Source organism: Hyla sarda, chromosome 6, assembly GCF_029499605.1.
Source record: "Hyla sarda isolate aHylSar1 chromosome 6, aHylSar1.hap1, whole genome shotgun sequence".
Classification (NCBI taxonomy): domain Eukaryota; kingdom Metazoa; phylum Chordata; class Amphibia; order Anura; family Hylidae; genus Hyla; species Hyla sarda.
Window position 1 is genome coordinate 272,593,836 of NC_079194.1, and position 23,180 is coordinate 272,617,015.

A 23,180-nucleotide genomic window follows, 5' to 3' on the forward strand; every position below is an offset into this window, starting at 1 on the left:
CTTGTTTAACCCAACAAAAAGTACAGCACAGACTTACTAACATTAAAACACACTAACCATCAGGCCCAATGCCCAGATGGCATTTATCACTGAGTTTCACAGAAATTAAGTATCGTGCTAGACAGACTCTTATTCCTTGTATTTAAAGATTCTATAATTACATGAATTGTGCAGCATGACTGGTGCTTAGCAAATGTGCTGTCAATATTTAAAAAGGAGAAAAAAAGGGATTTTGGAAACTTTAGGCCTGAAAGTTTAACATCTGTTATGGGTAAGATTTTTGAGGGTTTTCTGAAAGATGCTATTCTGGAAAATAATCTTCACGAAAATAACCTAACACAGCACCAACATGGGTTTATGTGGGATCGGTCCTGTCAAACTAATCTGATCAGCCTCTATGAGGAGGTCAGTTATAGATTGGACCGGTGAAGATGTGAAGCTGTGGATGTTGTGTATCTGGACTTTGATCTGCATTTGATATTGTGCCAAACAAAAGGTTAGTACATAAAATGAGGATGCTGGGATCAGGGGAGGATATATGTAAATGGAATATCAACTGGCTTAGTGATAGAAGGCAGAGGGTGGGTATCAATGGAACCACAGGGGTCAGAACTGGGTCCACTTCTTTTAATATGTTACAATTGACCTTGTAGAGGGATTTCAGAGTAGAATTTAAATATTTCCAGATGACACTAAACTGGGTGAGGTTATCCCACAGGGGAGGATAACATAATATTACAGAGGGATCTGGGGAGGCTGGAGGCTTGAGCACAGAATGTACAATGTTACAGAATGTGTAAAATAATAAAACATTAGGTAAAACTTCTATTGAAAAGGTACTGGTAGACAGTAAACTCAACTTTAGTGATCAGTGCCAGGCAGCTGCTGCCAAGGCTAATATAGTCATAGGATGTATTAAGAGAGGTATAGAGGCTCAGGACAGAAACTTGATTTTGATTATATATGAAAACAGTACCAAGAAACCTTATCATGCTTGGGGTTATTCAGTTTGGAGAAAAGATGTCTCAAGGGCAATTTGAACACAATGTACAAATATAAGAATGGACAGTACAGAGATCTTTCTAGTGATTTTTTTATACCTAGGCCAGTAACCATGACAAGGGCAGTAAGATAATGAGAGATGAGAGATCTCCAGATGATGTTGTGATTGCTGACTTAATAAACCATATGGATTGAGTATCCATAGTATTCTTTAAATATTAGATTTGTGGTGATAGAACATTGATCTCGGGATTTATTCTGATTGTCATATTGGAGTCAGGAAGAAACTTTTTCTCTGGTTTTGGCCAATTGGCATCAGTCGCATGGGGGGAGGGTTGCCTTCTTCTGGATCAACACAGTAGTGTTTTAGGTTTAATTTTCTGAACTATGAAACATTAGGATTGTTTGGTTTTAATTATTTTGGCAAGTAATGTAGGTTGAAATAGGGTTTCCGAACCTTGTCCACTTGCATCAGAAAGTTTCTGATAAGAGTTCAATTTGCATTGCATAAAAAAAGTGACATCACTTATTTGCAATGAATTCTACAGACGAAAGCTGAGCATTAACTACATTGATAACAATGAATACCTCCAGTACTCATCCCAACTCTCATCCCGGCTGTTTAAACCCCTACAACCTACAGTCAATGCAAACACTGCACCAAGGTATTGAACAAAGGGGGGCCTCATGTGTCACCTGAACAGACCTCTTCTACCCTCTGATGTTACGGCAGCCAAGGGCCTAGTGCAGTGTTTCCCAAACGCGGTCCTCAAGCACCCCCAACAGGTCATGTTTTCTGGATTTCCTTAGTCTTTCACAGGAGATATAATTATGGTCAGTGAATAAGGCATCACCACAGTTATATCACCTGTGAAAGACTAAGGAAATCCTGAAAACATGACCTGTTGTGGGTGCTTGAGGACCGCGTTTGGGAAACACTGACCTAGTGAAAGCCTTAAAGGGGTACTCTGCCCCTAGACATCTTATCCCCTATCCAAAGGATAGGGGATAAGATGTCAGATCGCGGGGGTCCCGCCACTGGCTGCAGCACCCACTTGTTGCGGCTTCCGGAAACGCTTGAGGCTTCGGCTCCACACCACGGTGACGTGAGATCGAGATCGCGACTTCACGACTCCGCCCCCGTGTGACATTACGCCCCGCCACTCAATGCAAGTCTATGGGAGGGGGCGTGACAGCCGTCACGCCCCCTCCCATAGACTTGCATTGAGGGGGCGGGGCGTGACATCACACTGGACGAGGTCGTGACATCACGATCTCCAGTCACCGTGGTCGTGAGGCTTTAGAATGAGAGCCTCCAGTGCTGCCAGAAGCCACAACAGGTGGGTGCTGCAGCAGAGATCCCGGGGGTCCCCAGCAGCGAGACCCCCGCGATCTGACATCTTATCCCCTATCCTTTCGATTGGGGATAAGATGTCTAGGGGCGGAGTACCCCTTTAAGGTCTGCCATAGTTACATAGTATGATTGAAAAAAGACACATGTCCATCAAGTTCAACCAATAGTTGACTGAGGCAGACAGGAAAACAAAAAAGTCATAGGAGTCAGAATATGGAAATGCAAAGTAGTTGAAACAACAATTTGGTGTCACTGTAAGCAAACCCATGTTCAGAATAAAGTTAATATGCCAGACATAGTACTCAATTCTACCCATAAAACGGTGCCTCATATGGCTCTGTCAATAGAAAAATAAAAAAGTAATAAAACAAAATTGTCAAAAATTACTCTGGTGGGAAGGAGTTAATATCAGCAACATGAGCATGCACAGCGTCTTTATTTGCAGTACATTTTCAGTCACCTACATAAGGAAATTTTATATTTTGGTAAACCAAACTGCAGGAAACCTGAGAATGTTCTCTGTGGTTTTAAGTAAAGAAGAAGCATCTGTGTCCAAAACACTTAAAAAAGAAGTGTACATTCAAATAGAAAACACTATCTAACTTCTTCCAAACTGGCAACAACTTTCCAAAGTAGTCACCATTCCCAGTGTGTATATCTGCCTTTCCCCACTTGTGTACATACAAAAACTACATTTTTGTGTCTCAAAGTGGTTTTAGTGTTTTCTACACAATATAAACACACAAATAAAAAGCTGATTGTAATAGATAAGAAATAAACACTTCACTGTTTTCTCAGTTATTCTAAAGCATAGCCAGGTGTAGTTTGGAGAGACCTCAATGTTCCTACGTAAAAATCCTACGTACCTGGAATTGATGAATGAATAAAGCAGGATAGTCATCCTTTGCCCAGAATTGTGAGTAGTTTATCCATATTGCCCTGGGGGCAAAATTCGGTCACAAACCTGTTTAAAGGGGTTGGCTGCTTTATTGAACAAATGTGTGGGAAACAGATGATTACAGGCACCTTACTAATATTTCCTTTTTTGAAGTTCAGCGCCATTTTCTCTGTATGTAAAGGCAAACCCTTTTATTAGCTTAGAGTTTGTCCTGACTACATGCCACTCCCATCCATAAAATGACCATAGAGGGAGCGGTATATGACACGACATGAAACAGGGCTGGAGGAAAAATCACAAAAAAAGTTTCATCACCTGGCCAGATCCCATCCCGCTGCAGGTTTCCAGAGAGTCCTGGCCCCAATGTGGTCCTCTTCTTACTACATCTGGTGATGTGCCATGTGGACAGGAACTACCCATTAACAGCAGTGATTGGCTGGGCAGGAATTGCCAGTCTATATGGCACGTCACAGAACTAGCAAGAAAAGGACCAACTAGGAAACCAGATAATCAGGAAACTGGCAGCAGTGTTGGATCGGGATGGGTTTTCTGGGATACTGGGTCCCATATTAAAAACCCTCCCTGCCTACACAGCTTTTCTAAGTAGAAAATTTGCTGAAAATGCTTATAAATTGACAACAACGATATTCCTGGGACACATCAGGTTGCCTTTAGAAAAAAAAAAAAAAGCTTTCCTGATTTCAAACAACAAGATTCAATTCTGTCCACCGCTCTAAATATGTAAGTTTCAGGGAGCCTTAATAGTTTAACCTGCATAAATCCTTAGGCTGCATTCACACGTCGTCTACGAATGATTTAGCAAAGGGTTCCCGACGAACGTGCGATGCGCTCCGGGAGAGAGGCGGAGGTCTTCCTTCCGTGCTCCGGTCCAGAGGCGTGTGGCTCTACTCGCCGGCCCGCCCGCGAGTGCTAAATCATTCGTAGACGACATGATTCTGGGTCAGGGTTTCGTGTATAGCAGGCCGGGCCGGCGAGTAGAGCCGCACGCCTCTGGACCGGAGTGCAGAATGAAGACCTCCATCTCTCTCCCGGAGCGCATCGCAAGTTCGTCGGGAACCCGGTGCTAAATAATTCGTAGACGACCTGATTCTGGGTCAGGGTTTCGTGCGTAGCAGAGCAGCTCCGTCGCTGCGATCTATTGAAAGTCAACCCTCGAGCCATGCATTCACACAAGGTAGATTTATGACAGAAATTTCTGCAAATAAGATCCATTCATCTGAATAGGGTTGTTTTGATAGAAAGCTTATGGAATATAGCAAACTTTACTAGGTGAATAGCGTAAAATGTGCCCAAGGAAACTGTGATTGATACAATTTATTGTGCACTTGTGATACTGTGATCTTGTGAAGGTTTAGTGGTTTTATGTTGTTTTCAGGAATGTAGAGGGTCATGGTTTAGCCCTATTTTGACAATTGATATGTGCCGTTTATTAGCTCACTGCAAAGAGTTGCAGTTGAGCATGTGGTTAGCATTAGCAACATGATGGTAAGGAATTTGGTCTCTTGTATGCCATGCTACTGGGTTGCAAACATAGGGGCTAGGATATAAAGCCCTGTGGGGGACTTGAGGCAGAAGGCACAGCAATTACTGTCACTTAAATAAAAAAAAGAGACCTCCGTCAACCTCTAGATACAGCCAGGATCAGAGAGCCCCACTCCCCTGCTAGGTGCTCAATCCATCTGATTGCAGGAGACGGGCTTCATTATATAGGTCGGCAACCCAGCAGCAAGACATATATGGGGGGGATGCACAATTCTAAGACCATGTTTACACGTCCAGAATCTCAGTACAGAATTCCTCATTGGAATTTCACCAGAAATTCTGAAGAAGTTGTTTTCAACAAAATTCTGCTGCGCTGTGCACAGGTCCAGAATTTCCATGACAGATGTTTCTGGCTAGGAAATTCTCTTTTCCGTGTCTGCAGAAAGAATGAACGTGTTCATTTTTCCTGCGGACACCGCACGGAATGCATAGCCATCTATGACAAGCGCAATGCTCTGTGGTCCCATACTATGCCCAGCGCCCAGACTCTGGAATGTCCCCACAGAGATTTTCCATATGGACATTCCGGATGTGTGAAGATAGCCTAAGAGTTTTAGTTGCCACTTAAAGGTTTTATTTTTGTACAATTTTAGTGCTATCCGATATTATCCAATGGAGCACCTTTCTATTTTCTTTATGTTCTTCAGTGTGACAAAATTGGCCTTACCCCTTATTACACTTTATTCTGTATCCTGATTTTGGGGCAAATTCTCACAAAATGTCTTGTGTTGGTAAATTTACCCTTTGACTGGGTAAATCCAATCCAAAGCCAGGATTGGATAAAAAAAATAAAAATAAAGGTTCAGTCTTAGTTTAGTAAAACAAGGATCAAAATATGTTCCAATTATTGACCATAATACTTCCTCACAATGTAATATTTAACAATTTAACCAAAAATAAATAAGTAAACCCCTACCTTCTTCTCTACAAGGTCCATGGCAAGCCTCTTCAGTGTCACAAAATTGGCGTCACTTGGATGGAGATGAAAGGCCTCCCGGCAGAGGCCTATCTGGAGCCTGACTGTTGTTTTTCCCGGAGAAAATTTATCCAAAGTCATTGTGAAAATCTACAGAAATACTAAACTGGCAAGAAACGGTACTAAGTGTTATAAGATGTTTACTGGGTATACAGTTCTTTTTAGAATATAAATGGAGGAAGACATTTATCGATCAGCTACTTGCACATCCATGTCTCGTTCTGGTTGATGGGGATTAACAATTTTCCTGTATTTTTTGTACTAAATATAAGAAAGTAAATAGGCAGATTGTAGAAGTATATAGACTTGTAATCCAACAGCTACAAAAATCAAAGTAATCCAGAAAATAATAGTGTCACTGTGATGATTTCCTCTGATGTTTAACTTTAGTCCTTTCCAGCAAGTCCAAAGCTATCCAAACATTCATTAATCATTTTCTATAAGGCTTTCAGGAGATTAACATCCAGAGTTAATGTCAGCTGAGTAAGATTTCCAGCATTAAAGAGCACTGTTAAGTAGTCATCATTGACCTTTTTTCTTTTCAGTCTTCTTTCTGTGCAAAAAGAAAATGAAGTCTATATAAATTTGCAGCATGGCGATAAACAGAACAAGACTTGCCATTTTGTAAGTTGAATAGAACTGTATTCCTGAAAATAATACATTATTATAGCATCCTCATTATAGTCACATATTTTTTGCATAAATATTAACTATGATGAATGTATTAGACTTAAAGGGGTACTCCGGTGGAATTTTTTTTTTTAAATCATCTGATGCCAGAAAGTTAAACAGATTTGTAAATTACTTCTATAAAAAAAATCTTAATCCTTCCAGTACTTATCAGCTGCTGAATACTAGAGAGGAAGTTGCACAGTTCTTTATAGTCTGACCACAGTGCTCTCTGCTGACACCTCTGTCCATGTCAGGAACAGACTGGAGCAGGAGAGGTTTGCCGTGGGGATTTGCTCCTGCTCTGGACAGTTCCTGACACGGACAGAGGTGTCAGCAGAGAGCACTGTGTTCAGTCATAACAGAACAACTTAAAGGGGCCCTAATACATCTTATCCCCTATTTGTCATTAAGCACCCACCTGTGAGCTCTCTGCAGCGCTGGAGACTCCGAGTGTGCAGCATGATGACCACGGGGCCGGAGCATCGTGACGTCACGACTCCGTCCCCGTGTGACGTCACACCCCGCCCCCTCAATGCAAGTCTATGGGAGGGGGCGTGATGGCCTTCATGCCCCCTTCCATAGACTTGCATTGAGGGGGCGGGGCATGACGTCACATGGAGGCGAAGTCGTGACACCACAATACTCCGGCCCCGTGGTCGTCACGCTGCACACTCGGAGTCTCCAGCATTGCGGAGAGCTCGCAAAGGTGGGTGCTGAACGACAGATTGTGGGGGTCCCCAGCGGCGAAACCCCCAAGATCAGACTTCTTATGGATAGGGGATAAGATGTATAGTACCTCTTTAACTTCCTCTAGAGCATATAGAAGCTGATAAGTACTTGAAGGATTAAGATTTTTTTAATAGAAGTAATTTACAAATCTGTTTAACTTTCTGGAAGCAGATGATTTGAAAAAATAGTTTTTCACCAGATCACCCCTTTAAAGTAGGGTGTTTTGCGGAAGTATGAGGCAATGGGGGAGACAAATTGCAAAAGGTAAACTGCTTAATGGATCATAATATTTTTTATGTAATTAGAAATTCCTATAATAGGGAATCTTTAAAGGGTTTATTTTATTTTTTTAAATGTAACAGATAAGTGAGGCCTGCCTATGCCCCCCCCCCTCCCCCCCCCCCCCCCATATTCTGAGACATACTAGTCACGGCAACGACGGCCCGCTCAGCCAATCACTGACTGAGACTAGTAAAAATCAGTGTACGTTCACACGTGCATATTTTTTGTGTATTTTGCTACCCATTAAAGTCAAAATATGCACCATGTTTTCAGCCTCCAGCATACAGATCTGTCAGGAGACTTTCAAAGCTGCTTGTGGCCGTATCCCTGCCGTTTCCTTGCCATACCCCATTTTATTCAATAAGTCAAAGAACGTTAGCTAGTGACTTCGGTCAGGTCTTTTTTTTACCATATTGGCCTTTGGGCCTGGATACGTTAAAAAAATTACCAAAGCTACTAGCTGACTCCAGTCAGCTCATTAAATTAAATGGGGTATGGTTGATACATTCCTGCAGTAATCCTATATTTTGGATATCATGCACTCTTTTTATGCATTTTTCCCAGAACAACAAAGACTCTATTCTATGCCTTGACACTGGGAGTCAAAATTAGATGACATTACACATAATATTGAGGGAGATTTATTAAAACCTGTGTAGAGGAAAAGTTGCCCATAGCAACCAGATTGCTTCTTTCAGCTTTTAAAGAGGTCTGTGAAAAGTGAAACAAGGGATCCGATTGGTTGCTATGGGCAACTGGTCAACTTTTCCTTGGACAGGTTTTGGTAAATCTCCCCCAGAGTCTGACAGTATGTTTACCGGAGTATACACTACTGACTGATGCATATAGCTGTGTGATAATACAAGATAGTCATTTACAAATTTGGGGTAAGCGCTGCCCTAACTTATTGACCTATTGTTTTTAACACAGGGTGCCTCCAGCTGTTTCACAACTACAACTCCCAGCATGCCCTGACAGTCAATAGATGTCAGAGCAAGCTGAGAGTTGTAGTGGTGAAACAGCTGGAGGCACCCTGTCTAGATGAACTAAGGGCAGAAGTCGGCCCCCCCCCAGCAGGCATCAGTGACGTCGTGCCTGCTGGGGAAGTCTGCCTGGTAGTGAGCACTGCCAGGCAGACAAAAAGGCATTTTTTGTATAGTAAAAAAAAAAATTAAAAGCAGGAAGGGGGTTTAGCAGGGACAGAAAAGAAAAAAAAAGATGGTGGGAGCTACTCTTTAAGTAAAACCTCCTACGAATCAGAGGTTCATTCGTCTTTTTTTTTACATAGTTAAGCTATTACAGTCTGTGTAAACTTAGTGATATAAATAAATAAAACGTTTGCTCTCACTACTCTGATAAGCTGATCACTGGCAGGATAAGCAGCTGCCAATCTCCAGCTGCAGCCTGTGACACTGAGTGCGGTGACCTCCTCCTGGTAACTCTTCAGGTAAACAGGAGCTGACTACACTCAGCATTTCCAGTGTATGGGCTGCCACGTTCCCCGTTCCTTGTACACAGTCATACTATTTCCTATTACAAGCGCAAATTAACTATATAGCCCAGAGTTTCCCAACCAGGGTGCCTCCAGCTGTTGCAAAACTACAACTCCTAACATGCCCGGACAGCCAAAGGTTGTCCGGGAATGTTGGGAGTTGTAGATTGGCAACAGCTGGAGGAACCCTGGTTGGGAAACACTGATATAGCCATTCAGTCAGTGATTGTTAACCCCTTAAGGACCCGGGAGTTTTCCGTTTTTGCATTTTTCCCTCCTTACCTTAAAAAAATCATAACTCTTTCAATTTTGCACCTAAAAATCCATATGATGGCTTATTTTTTTGCGTCACCAATTCTACTTTGTAATGACGACAGCCATTTTACCCAAAAATCTACGGCGAAACGGTAAAAAAAATCATTGTGAGAAAAAATTGGAAAAAAAGGCCATTTTGTAACTTTTGGGGGCTTCCGTTTCTACACAGTAAATTTTTCGGTAAAAATGACATATTCTCTTTATTCTGTAGGTCCATACGATTAAAATGATATCCTACTTATATTAGGTTTGATTTTGTTATACTTGTGGAAAAAATCATAACTACATGCAGGAAAATTTATACATTTAAAATTGTCATATTCTGACCCCTATAACTTTTTTATTTTTATGCGTATGGGGCGGTATGAGGGCTAATTTTTTGCGCCGTGATCTGAAGTTTTTAGCGGTACCATTTTTTGCATTGATAGGACTTATTAATCGCTTTTTATTCATTTTTTCATGATATAAAAAGTGACCAATAATGCACTATTTTGGACTTTGGAATTTTTTGTGCGTACTCCATTGACCGTGCGGTTTAATTATTTTTATATTTCGGACATTACCGCACACGGCGATACCACATATGTTCATTTTTATTTACAGTTTTTTTTTTTTATGGGAAAAGGGGGGTGATTCAAACTTTTATTAGGGAAGGGGTTAAATGATCTTTATTCACTTTTTTTTGCAATGTTATAGCTCCCATAGGGGGCTATAACACTGCACACACTGATCTTTTACATTGATCAGCGGTTTCTTATAGGAAACCACTGATCGATGATTCTGCTGCTTGACTGCTCGTGCCAGGCTCTCTGGCACTGAGCAGTCATTCGGCGATCGGACAGCATGGAGGCAGGTAGGGATCCTCCGGCTGTCATGTAAGCTGTTCAGGATGCCGTGATCCCGAACAGCCCCCTGAGCTAACCGGCATGGTTTTACTTTCACTTTAGACTCGGCGTTCAACTTTGAACACCGCGTCTAAAGGGTTAATAGCGGCTGGCACCGCGATCAGTGCTGCACGCTATTAGCCACTGGACAGGCCATTGTTAGAGGCTGTGCCTGACCCGCTATGACGCGGGGCCACGCCGTGGCCCCGCGTTATAGAAAGGGAGCGGACTCAGGACGTACAGGTAAGCCCTGGGTCCTTAACAGGTTAAAGTGGTATTTACACAGCACAATTGTGGGGAGTAAATGGACATTCACTTCCATTATTGTGGACAGCACATTCCCTATTTACATGGGGAAATGTCCTGACAACTAAAGATGGTTATTAGAGCTACGTAAAAAGATACAATTATCCAATAAACAACTTCCTTGGGTAATTCACTTTAATGTATGTAGCTTATGTCTGTAATTTCTACACATGCTTATTACTATGTACGGTACTTTGAAGGGAAGGTGTCATCAGAAATATAATAATTGTTTTTAAGTTTTTATGTTAAAAGGAATCTGTCAGCTGCAATTCACATTCCAAACTGCTGATATATCTGTCTTTGATGTGGAAGATAATTTAAAAAAAAAACTTCAAAAATTCTTCAAAAATATATTTAAAGGGAGTCTGTCAGCTGCAACTCACTGCCAAACTGCTGACACTGATAGCTGTTAGAGCAAGGACACACATGATACCTTTCATCTGTGTGATTTCATAACATAGAAAAATGTTTTCATTCTATGGTGCCAAGTGTTAAAGGGGTACTCCGGCGCTAAGACATCTTATCCCCTATCCAAAGGATAGGGGATAAGATGCCTGATAGCGGGGCTCGCTCCAGGGGCTGATTCTAACAGGGTGCGGCGTGAAAGATCATGGGGTTCCCCAGCGGCGGGGACCCCCGTGATCAGGCATCTTACCCTATCCTTTGGATAGGGGATAAGATGTCTTAGCACCGGAGTACCCCTTTAAAGTGCTGTTCCCAAGCCCCCTGAAGTGCTGTGGCCTGGAATGCCTTATTGCTCCCCTTCCCTTCCCTGTACCTGCATGACTGACAGTCAACTGGAAATCAAGCTTTGTTTCCAAAGCCTGTTCCTGCGCTGTGCATACGAATTGTGAGCAGGTACAACATTTTAGCTTCCAGCTTTCTAACAGTGTCAGCAGTTAATGTGATTTTTGGTGATTTTTTTTATTTTCTTTTTTTGCATTTCCCATGTCACTCTTCAACCCATTCATCTATTTAGCTTATTACCTATTTAAAACAAAAAAACAAAAATCCTGAAATTGTGCAGTGATCACTAAGCCTAATAGTAAGCTGCAACTTACCGTTCTGTAGAAATAGCTTTTCAGCAGCCTTTTCACTATCATGAGAGACAGATAACACAGGATTGACCATTCAATATATGAGATGGTCACTGTTCCCCTTCTACCCCTCCCTGCACAGGTCACAAAGCATGCCTATAAAATTCTCCTATATCTTGTGAATTAGTCCGAGTCTATGGTTTCCTATGTCCACGTGGCTGCTGTAGAGAATATCTCTAAATGCTGTTAAAAGTAGCTCAAGCAAGATGCCTAAACCAAATAAACAAATACAAAAATAAAACTAAAAAGTCAACAAAGAGCAAATGAATATAAATAAGAAAAAAAGGATTTGCATCAGTACCTAGTTTAAATTAGTTAGAAAATGGTTATATAGCCCCTTAAAATAATTGATATTAAGTAAGACAGTACTCTGATCACCCGGTAAGTCAAGCACAACTTTTTAGGTTCAAACCGTATCAGGCATTTGAAAATATCACTTCAAAAAAGATAAAAATCACTTAAAGGGGTTCCCTGATTTAGAATTACATTCTGAACAATTGTATTAGGGAATTCTGATTTCACAGAAAGACTTCTCATTTTCAGGTTTGTCTCCTATTTAGGATGCCATCCATTAGGCACAGCAGAGAGTGTTGGATGAGTGCCTCTCATTCTGGGGGACCTAACATATTCATGCATTACCTGGAAAGCTCATTGAGTTTTCCCATGCATTAAATCTTGAATAATTAGTGGGGCATCACCATTTATAGAAAGTCATACAACTTAATGGGGTATTCCAGGAAAAAACTTTTTTTTTTTTATATCAACTGGCTCCAGAAAGTTAAACAGATTTGTAAATTACTTCTACTAAAAAATCTTAATCCTTTCAATAATTATCGGCTGCTGTAGTTGAGTTGTTTTTTCTGTCTGGCAACAGTACTCTCTGCTGACATCTCTGCTTGTCTTGGGAACTGCACAGAGTAGAAGAGGTTTGCTATGGGGATTTGCTTCTAAACTGAGCGGTTCCCGAGACAAGTGTCATCAGGAAGCACTTAGACAGAAATAAGAACTCAACTTCAGCAGCTCATAAGTAATGAAAGGATTAAGATTTACAGATGTACAGTCAATAAATTTTATTAGACACCAACAAAGCACAAGATCACATAACAAATAAAGTGATGAAATGTGCACAAAGTGCCCAAATACAAAAAAGTGCTATAGTGACTACGATTACCATAAAATAGGCTGCTAGGGTGCCTGCAAGCTGTATGAACTGGTCATATGGTTACCGGGACTCCATACCCCCAACACAAAGGAAACAAGCTCCATGCGTTCCACTGCACGCTACCGCAGCTTCCTTATTGTAGTTGAATTACATTCCTCTACTTTGGTGTGTATATTTTAAATGTTTTTAATAGTTTTGTGCTTTGCTTGTGTCTAATAAAATTTATTGACTTTACATTTTAATGTATCGTTGTGGGTGTGCATCCTTATATAGTTGCTGCCTTTCTCTCTTGTTTGATGCCAAAGTTAGGAATGAGAATGGGTTCACCTGGCTGGGCTTGCTAATCTCTGGTTCATAACTCATGATTCAGGCAGCATGAAAGTGATAACAGCTTTCCTTTAACCCCTTAAAGGGGTACTTCCCCCCTAGACATCTTATCCCCTATCCAAAGGATAGGGGATAAGATGTCAGATTGCCGCGGTGCCGCTGCTGGGGACCCCCAGGATCCCCGCTGCGGCACTGCGCTATCATTACAGCACAGAGCGAGTTCGCTCTGTGCGTAATGACGGGTGATACAGGGGACGGAGCCACGTGACGTCATGGCTCCGCCCCTCGTGACATCACGGCCAGTCCCCTTAATGCAAGTCTATGGCAGGGGGCGTGATGACCGCCGCGCCCCCTCCCATAGACTTGTATTGAAAGGGACGGGCCGTGACATCACGAGGGGCAGAGCCGTGACGTAACGATGCTCCGGCCCCCGTATTGCGCGTCATTACGTACAGAGCGAACTCGCTCTGTGCTGTAATGATAGCGCAGTGCTGCAGCGGGGATCCCGGGGATCCCCAGCAGCGGCACCGCGGCGATCTGACATCTTATCCCCTATCCTTTGGATAGGGGATAAGATGTCTAGGGGCGGAGTACCCCTTTAAGGACTCAGCCCATTTTATTTTTACGTTTTCTTTTTTTCCTTCTCGCCTTCTAAAAATCATAACTCTTTTATATGTTCATCCACGGACTAGTATGAGGGCTTGTTTTTTTGCGGGACCAGTTGTTCTTTCTAATGACATCACACATTTTACCATAAAATGTATGGCACAACCAAAACAATACTATTTGTGTGGGGAAATTAATAAAAAAAAAAAAAAAAGCAATTAAGCAAAATTTCGAAGGCTTTGTTTTCACGCTGTACACTTTATGGTAAAATAGACATGTTTTCTTTATTCTGTGGGTTAATATGATTAAAATGATACCAATGATTACATACTTTTCTATTATTGTACCACTTTACAAAAATCCCAAACATTTTAACCAAATTAGTACGATTAAAATCCCTCTATTTTGATGACCTATAACTTTTGAATTTTTCCGTATAAGCGGCAGTATTAGGGCTCATTTTTTGAGCCGTGATCTTTACTTTTTATTGATACCACATTTGCATACCGTATATGCCAGCATATAAGACGACTGGGCGTATAAGACGACCCCCAACTTTTACAGTTAAAATATAGAGTTTGGGATATACTTGCCGTATAAGACTACCCCTCCTACCGCGATGTACAGTACCTTGTAGTTTCCCCCATATTAAGTAGGCAGTATAGTTCCCCCACATTAGGTAGGCAGCATGTTCCCCCACAATAGTAGACAGCTCTCCCACATTAGGTCAGCAGTTCCCACACATTAGGTCAGCAGCTCCCCCACATTAGTTCAGCAGCTCCCACACATTAGGTCAGCAGTTCCCACACATTAGGTCAGCAGTTCCCACACATTAGGTCAGCAGCTCCCACACATTAGGTCAGCAGCTCCCACACATTAGGTCAGCAGTTCCCCCACAATAGTAGGCAACTCCCCCACATTAGGTCGGCAGCTCCCCCCCACAATAGTCGGCAGCTCCCCCCCACAATAGTAGGCAGCTCCCCCCCCACAATAGTCAGCAGCTCCCCCCCCCCACACAATAGTAGGCAGCTCCCCCGACACAATAGTAGGCAGCTCCCCCCCCCACACAATAGTAGGCAGCTCCCCCTTCCACACAATAGTAGGCAGCTCCCCCCCCCACACACACAATAGTAGGCAGCTCCCCCCCACACAATAGTAGGCAGCTCCCCCCCCCACACACAATAGTAGGCAGCTCCCCCCCCCCCACACAATAGTAGGCAGCTCCCCCCCACAATAGTAGGCAGCTCCCCCCCCACAATAGTAGGCAGCTCCCCCCCCCCACAATAGTAGGCAGTACCCCCCCCCCCCCCCACAATAGTAGACAGCTCCCCCCCCACAATAGTAGGCAGCTCCCCCCCCCACAATAGTAGGCAGCTCCCCCCCCCCCACAATAGTAGGCAGCTCCCCCCCCCCCCACAATAGTAGGCAGCTCCCCCCACAGACATACAACTTCCAGCCATATAGAGTGTATGGCTGGAGGCTGTATGTCTGTGTACTGCTCCCCACAGTGTTCCAGTCACCGCTCCTCTGGCCCGTGGTCACAATCTACTGCTATGGCCTATGGACCATAGCAGCAGTCCCGGGACCGGAGGAGCGGTGATCGGAACACTGTAGATGACGCGCCGCCGGTCACTCACCAGGCCCCGGCCAGCTCTCGTCCTCCTGCGCCTCTATGGTTGCACGCACGGGACGTCACTGACGTCACATGCGTACAACCATAGAGAGGTGGAGAAGCGCAGAAGGACCGGAGGAAGACCTCAGGAGGACCGGAGGAGGACGCGTGGTGGTCGGGGAATGGTAAGTGATCCGCGGACATCCGTATGTTCTGAAAAGATTTTTCGGGACACAGGGATGTCCGGCATAGGAATACTTATTATTATCTTCCCGGCTCCTGTGTGCGGCTGCAGGCGGGGTCCGGCCAGAGCATGTAAAAACGAATTCATGTATACTAAAAACCAGGGTGCTCCAGCTGTTGTGAAACTACAACTACCAGCATTCCCGGACAGCCTTTGCCGGTCCGGGCATGCTGGGAGTTGTAGTTTCACAACAGCTGGAGGCACCCTGGTTTTTAAGTATACTGTACAGTTATTAGTTTGTACATGCTCTGGCCGGACCCCGCCTGCAGCCGCACACAGGAGCTGGGAAGATAATCATAAGTATTCCTATGCCTGACCCCAATACCCGGCATATAAGACGACCCCCGACTTTTCAGAAGAAAATTCGGGGTTAAAAAGTCGTCTTATACGCCGGGATATATGGTATGTAAAACTTTTAATAAATGTCTTATATATTTTTTTGGAATAAAATGTTATAAAAAAAAAGCAGCAATTTTAAATTATTTTTTTGTTGTTAATGTTCACGCCGTTCACCGTACGGGATCATTAACATTATATTTTAATAGTTCGGATACTTACGCACACGGCGATACCAAATATGTTTATGACATTTTTTTTTTCTGGGGGGGGGGGTAAAATGGGGGAAAAGGGACAACTTACAATTTTATTGGGGGGAGGGGATTTTTCAAATTTGTTTTTTTTTACTCTTTTTACTTTTATTTTTACACTTTAATAGTCCCCACAGGAGACTATTTATAACAATCATTTGATTGCTAATACTGTTCAGTGCTCTGCATAGGGCATAGCACTGATCAGTATTATTGGTAGAGATGAGCGAAATTTTGAAAAAATAGATTCGGCCGATTCGCCAAATTTTTTTAAAAAATCCGAATTTACTTGTGGCGAATCTATATTAAAAATGGCTATTTCTGGACTACAGAGAGCCTCAATAGGGGTGTAGAATACTTTGCTTTGTACTAACATGCATATGGAGTGTGCTGGGGTAGTGAAATAATACAGAATGATATGCAGATTACAGTTTTTAGAATCACGGCACAATGACAGAGCCTGGAGGTGGCATCAGTATGAAGAGACCATATAGTGGCTGAACGACACAGTGTGGAGGTGTTGGCAGCATGAGGAGACCATATAGTGGCTAAATGACACCGCGTGGAGGTGTTGGCAGCATGAGGAGACCATATAGTGGCTGAATGAGACAGCCTGGAGGTAGCATCAGTATGAGGAGACCATATAGTGGCTGACTGACTGCCTGGAGTTTCTGGCAGCATGGGGAGACCATATAGTGGCTGAATAACACAGCGTGGAGGTGTTGGCAGCATGAGGAGACCATACAATGGCTAAATGACACAGCATGGAGGTGTTGGCGGCATGAGGAGACCATATAGTGGGTGAATGAAAAAAGCTTTGATGTGGCTGAAGCATGAGGAGACCATATAGTGTCTGAATGGCACAGCCTGGATTTGGCAGCAGCATGAATAGACACTAGGGCTTCACAACCCCTAAGATTAAAAGACAAATTTAGAAATTTAAATTGAAGATTTAGGGTAGCTAGTACTAACATAAAATTTTTTTAGGCCCAGACCCAGGCCCAGCAGCATCAGTAAACCATATATTGGCTGAATAACATAGCCTGAAGTTGGCTAAGCATCAGGAGACCATATAGGGCCTCATTTACTAAGAGTTTGGGGGTTTTACTAGTGGGAAAAGTTGTTTTAGACTTGTAGGATTCCTCTCTATTTACTATTGGGAAAAGTCAGGGACATTTTCTGACCAGCTTTTTCTAGGTCGATATTTCCAGCCATTTACCCACAGGATTTTCTGTGAATTCAATAGTAAATCGGTCGGGTTGTGAAACCACACCCCCTTTCGGACTGGCCACGCCCCTTTGCAACAGACCACGCCCCCTTTTCGGCTTTTCACAGTGCAATGTCGGGTTTGTTGGATTTTTCAGGCGCACACTGGTGCAGACATGTCTCAGACACTCTGCGCCAAAATAACCAGACAAAAAAACGGTCAGTTTCAGCTTAGTAAATGAGGCCCATAGTGTCTGAATGGCACAGCCTGGAGTTGACAGCAGCCTGAGGAGACCATTGAAATTTAAGATTTTGAAATTTAAATTAAGGATGTCTCTGCCTGACATACTTATTGCATATTTGAGGGGAGTACAATACCCTTCACTACGCATAAAACAGTATTTGTCTGGAACAGCACCAGGTGTGTACTATTGGCTTTCCTTTCACAGTATATAGACCATTAACAGATTAACAGGTACAAAATAGTACACTACTTAGATGTAGGTATGTGGTGTGCACTTATGAGGGCAGAAAAATGTGCTAGGGCTTAACAACCCCTATGATTAAAAGACACATTTTGAAATTTAAATTGAAGATTTAGGGTAGCTAGTGCTAACACAAAAAATTTTTAGGCCCAGACCCAGGCCCAGCAGATCAGTAAACCATATATTGGCTGAATAACACAGCCTGGAGTTGGCTGAAGCATCAGGAGACCATATCGTGTCTGAATGGCACAGCCTGGAGTTGGCAGCAGCCTGAGGAGACCATTGAAATTTAAGATTTGGAAATTTAAATGAAGGATTTTGAAATTTAAATTTCACTACTCTGCCTGACATACTTATTGCGTATTTGAGGGGAGTACAATACCCTTCACTACGTATAAAACAGTATTTGTCTGGAACAGCAGCAGGTGTGTACTATTGGCTTTCCTTTAACAGGATATAGACCCTTGACAGATTAACAGGTACAAAATAGTACACTTAATAGTATGCTTAAAAATACTTATTTTTACCTGTGTCCCAGATTCCAAAATTCCTTTATAATCAGAAAATGTCAGAATACCACCTGATATTCAAAATAAGAAAATTATACATATGTTCTCTGAAGAAAAGGATCCTTCATTAGATGACAATATGAGTATTGTGTGTTGCAGTGACATTAGCTCATCGGAATAAAAACAAAGGAATTAAAATAAAAGGAAGCGCTTCAATCTGGACCAATAATAAAAGCACTATGGAGAAAAACAAACAAACTCACCCGGTGTGAGCAGTGGGCCCTATATCCAAAGAGGATCCACCGCGAACACCTCAGGGCCACGTTGGTATATATAATTACATACATTTCTGTTGCAGAGATGTTCCTCCCCCAGAATGGGTATCCAATCAATGCTGGAGAGCGTCAGGGTCTAGATCGGGATAGACTCCACGAGCATCCGTACAGATAATATAGGGAGAGATAACTAAAAATGACCAGCGCTCAGAGGACATCAGTAAAGGGATGGGGGAGAAAGGGGATATACATGTATCAGTTTTAACTCACTCCACGTTGGGGGGGATGCAGCGATTATTGCAGAAAACCCCCCCTCCAAGTTGGCATGTAATATTCCTCAAGTAGAATGGTCAGTCATAAAGCAGGACAATGCGGCATATATTCTTCACAAAATGTATTCGTGACGCGTTTCCGAGGTTACAAGGGCTTACGCCACCTCCTTCATCAGGCACAATACAATGAATATTCACTTTGTTTATATACTTCTCGGTAATCACTTACCATCAACGTCACCATCGCTCTCCGCGCTCCATTCGGTTCCCGGCATCTCTCTGTATTTCCGGTTTGTCACATGATTATCTCTTGGGTCAAGTGGCTTCCGGCTAGCGCTGGGGTCATTGACACGCATTGCGTTCCACGACTCGGAGCCGATTCACCCTGTATTCCTCCATCGTCACTTCCGGAATCGTGGAACGCATGAGAGAGGCTTAGTTCCGGATGCTTGGAGCGCAGAGAACGGCAGGTGAAGCAATTTGTAAAAAAAATCGTCATTGTAACAGTTATAATAATAATATTAAAACATTATTAAAAAGACTTCTAAAATCATTATCTTCCCATAATAATCCATATTATTCTGTATAATTCTTTTATATAATGAATATAGATTATTATGGGAAGATAATGATTTTAGAAGTCTTTTTAATAATGTTTTAATATTATTATTATAACTGTTACAATGATGAATTTTTTACAAATTGCTTCAGCTGCCGTTCTCTGCGCTCCAAGCATCCGGAACTAACCGCCTCTCATGCGTTCCACAATTCCGGAAGTGACTATGGAGGAATACAGGGTGGATCGGCTCCGAGTCGTGGAACGCAATGCGTGTCAATGAGCCCAGCGCTAGCCGGAAGCCACGTGCCCCAAGAGATGATCATGTAACAAACCGGAAATACAGAGAGATGCCGGGAACCAAATGGAGCGACGGTGACGTTGATGGTAAGTGATTACCGAGAAGTATATAAACAAAGTGAATATTCATTGTATTGTACCTGATGAAGGAGGTGGCGTAAGCCCTTGTAACCTCGGAAACGCGTCGCAAATAAATTTTGTGAAGAATATATGCCGCATCGTCCTGCTTTATGATGGACCATTCTACTTGAGGAATATTACATGCTAACTTGGGGGGGGGGGGGTTTCTGCAATAATCACTGCATCCCCCCCAACGTGGAGTGAGTTAAAACTGATACATGTATATCCCCTTTCTCCCCCATCCCTTTACTGATGTCCTCTGAGCGCTGGTCATTTTTATTTATCTCTCCCTATATTAGCCCATCGGAGGAACAGGAAAACATGATAAAACTTAATTCTGCAACTGACGAACCACAACAAAGAATAAACGACTTAAAGCCTACTGTAACTGAGGAACTTCAAAATGGTAAATCTACTACCTGGGATAGTCAGTCAATTCCAACAGCCGGTGGTCAATATTCACAGTTCCCTGTTTCTACTAGTCTTTGGCAATATTCCTTATTACTGGTATCAACTAGTGTTGCTCGCGAATATTCGTAATTCGAATTTTATTCGCGAATATAGCGCTATATATTCATAATTACGAATATTCGTTTTTTTTTTTTACAGTACACATCACAGTGATCATCCCTCTCTGCTTCCAGCTTATGTGGTGTAAGAAGGCTCTAATACTACTGTGTGAGACTGGCGCGCGAATTTATGCATATGCGAAAATTTGCATATGCTAATTTTCGCATGTGCGAATTTTTGCTTATGCTAATTTTTGTATATGCTAATTTTCGCATATGTTAATTTTCGCACACGCGAATATTCGCATATGCGAAAATAAAACGAGAATATTACGAATATGCGAATATGACGAATATTCGTCCATATATTAGCGAATATTCGCGAATTCGAATATGGCCTATGCCGCTCAACACTAGTATCAACATGGCAATAATTCTGGGAGAGTAACTCAAGGACACCCACATGTTTCCTACAATACACAGTCAATATATGGAGACCATATAGTGGCTGAATGACAGCCTGGAGGTGGCGGAAGCATGAGGAGACCATACAGTGGCTGAATGGCACAGCCTGGAGTTGGCTGAAGCATGAAGAGAGACCATATAGTGTCTGAATGACACAGCCTGGAGCTGGAGCTGGAAGCAGCATGAGTAGACACTAGGGCTTCACAATCCCTAAGATTAAAAGATGAATTTTGAAATTTTAATTGAAGATGTAGTGTAGCTAGTGCTAAAATAAAAAAAATGTAGGCCCAGGCCCAGCAGCATCAGTAAACCATATATTGGCTGAATGACACAGCCTGGAGTTGGCTGAAGCTTGAGGAGACCATTGAAATTTAAGATTTTTAATAGAAATTTAAGATTTTAAACTTGAAATTGAGGATTTTGAAATTGACATTTTAACTCCCAAGTTTTAGTGTCCTGGGCCCCGGCGTGTGGGTACAAAGGACCAAATCTAACAAGGAGTCACATGGCAGCACAATGACAGAGCCTAGAGGTGGCATCAGTTTGCCTGTCCTGAAAGTAACCTGGTGACAGAGTGGTGGGTGGGTGTCAATACCAGTACCCAGTGACGAAGGTGGGTGAAAAAAGGTCTGATGCGGAGGAATGTTTGTAACTGGGGAGCAGCGCCTTAAATCTGTTTTGCACTATCCATCTAGTGTTGGTGTGGCACCATGCTCAATCTACTCTCATGCATCAGGCATTGGTGGTTGGAAATCCTGGCTGATCCATGCCTAATTCATCTTCACAAAGGTCAGTCTCTCCACATTTTTCATTTTGTTCTCCTTGGGGTGACTATGGCCCCTGCTGCACTAAACACCCTCTCTGATGGCATACTATTGGCTGGGCAGGACAGCTTTTCCAGGGCAAACTCTGCTAGTTTGGCTACCCAGAAGTCCAGCTGATCTTCAAGGTGTGTTGGCATGGGCATGTCAAGGTATGCCACCACTTGCTGCTCCAGGTGTACCTGCTGCTGATGAGTTGCTTCACTATGCGGGTGAAGAAAGCTACTCATCAATGACTGTGAACTTAGGCTGCTGTTGATGGAGCTGGTACTGCTCCTGCCACCCCATCCCTCCCTAGCAGCCATGGCAGTGGAAGATGAGTGCAGGGAGCCCCTGATTCAGACCTGCGAGAGAATGGACAATGGCGCAGATAGGCATTGGCCAACTGACTACATAGGATGCCTCTGTAGTAGGTCACTTTGTCCTCCCTCTCAGTGGGTGAGAAAAAGGCCCCAATTTTGTGGCGGTAGCGAGGGTCCAATAAGGTGGAGATCCAGAAGTCATCCCGTTGCAGAATGGTGACAATTTGGCTGTCATTACGCAAGCAAGTGAGCATGCAGCATGCATCATGCTTTTTGTGCAAGTGACTCGGAGGGACTCCCAGCCTCCATATTCACTGCATACTGCCATGGTGTGTCTGGGTCATCTGTCTCGCCTTCCTCATAACCCTCTGGCTGCTCCTGCTCCACCTCTCCTGTCAGATTACTAGAAAAACCGTCAATATGGCGAAACCTAAACTGTACTCCACTGTGCCCCTTCCCCTCTTCCTCCTCCAGTTCAGCCCCCACAGGGCTCATGTGGCTGTGAGATGTAGGCGCCATGTCTCCAGCCATCGTTTTCAACATGTGTTGTAAGCATATGTTTACGCAGGGCCTGGCCACGCTTCACCTTCTGCTGACATATCTTACATGTGGCTACGTGAACCTCCTCCGGATGCTTGATGAAAAACTGCCACACCGCCGAGTAGCTGATTTTCCCACCAACAGTCCGCACTACTTGACTGCTACTGCCGCCATCTCCAGGATCCCCTATTCCACTACCTCCCAGGAAGGTAGGCTGCCGCTAAGCAGGTGGTCTCCTCTGGGCATGTTTGGCTCCAGAATTTCCACTTCTGCCACCATGCTGTCTGGCAACCATGCTACCACCTTGCTGGCTCAGCTGCTGCCTCACGGGCAACCTGCAACTTTCTTCTCTTCGGCTTCATCATCATCAACAAGTGTCTGCACGTTAATGATGTCCTCCTCAGGTTCCTCAACAGTGTCTGCTTCAGGACCGTGAACCTTGGCAACAACGCCTACCACGTCACTCTCCTCATCACTACTAGCCCGTCTGGCGGAGGAAGCAGCGGATGTCTCCTCCACTTGTTGGACGGGCAGTAGCTGCTGACTGTCCTTATTAAGATTGTACTCAGTGAATAGTGGAGCTGAACCCACAGCATAAGATACTTCTGTAGGGAAGGGAACAGCATAGGACAGAGGCAATGTGAGGACAGGGATTGCTCCCGGGCTATGCCAACTGAGGGTTGTGTCTGAGGAATCCACAGACTACTGACTG

The 23,180-nt window shown here is 43.3% G+C and overlaps 1 protein-coding gene across 5 annotated transcripts in view; it reads right to left on the reverse strand.

Moving 5' to 3' along the window:
• The window catches only part of LOC130277062 (serine/threonine-protein kinase D1-like), a 188,413-nt gene that overhangs the window by 145,849 nt on the left and 19,384 nt on the right, over positions 1-23,180 (reverse strand). For 3 of the 5 annotated variants that reach the window (XM_056527327.1, XM_056527326.1, XM_056527325.1), the window contains one exon: positions 5,734-6,346. In XM_056527327.1, coding sequence (XP_056383302.1) covers positions 5,734-5,874 — 141 coding nt within the window. In that variant the 5' untranslated portion in view covers positions 5,875-6,346. Of the gene's footprint in view, positions 1-5,733; positions 6,347-23,180 lie in introns of those variants that run through there. The other 2 variants (XM_056527328.1, XM_056527329.1) reach the window with 2 other exon arrangements.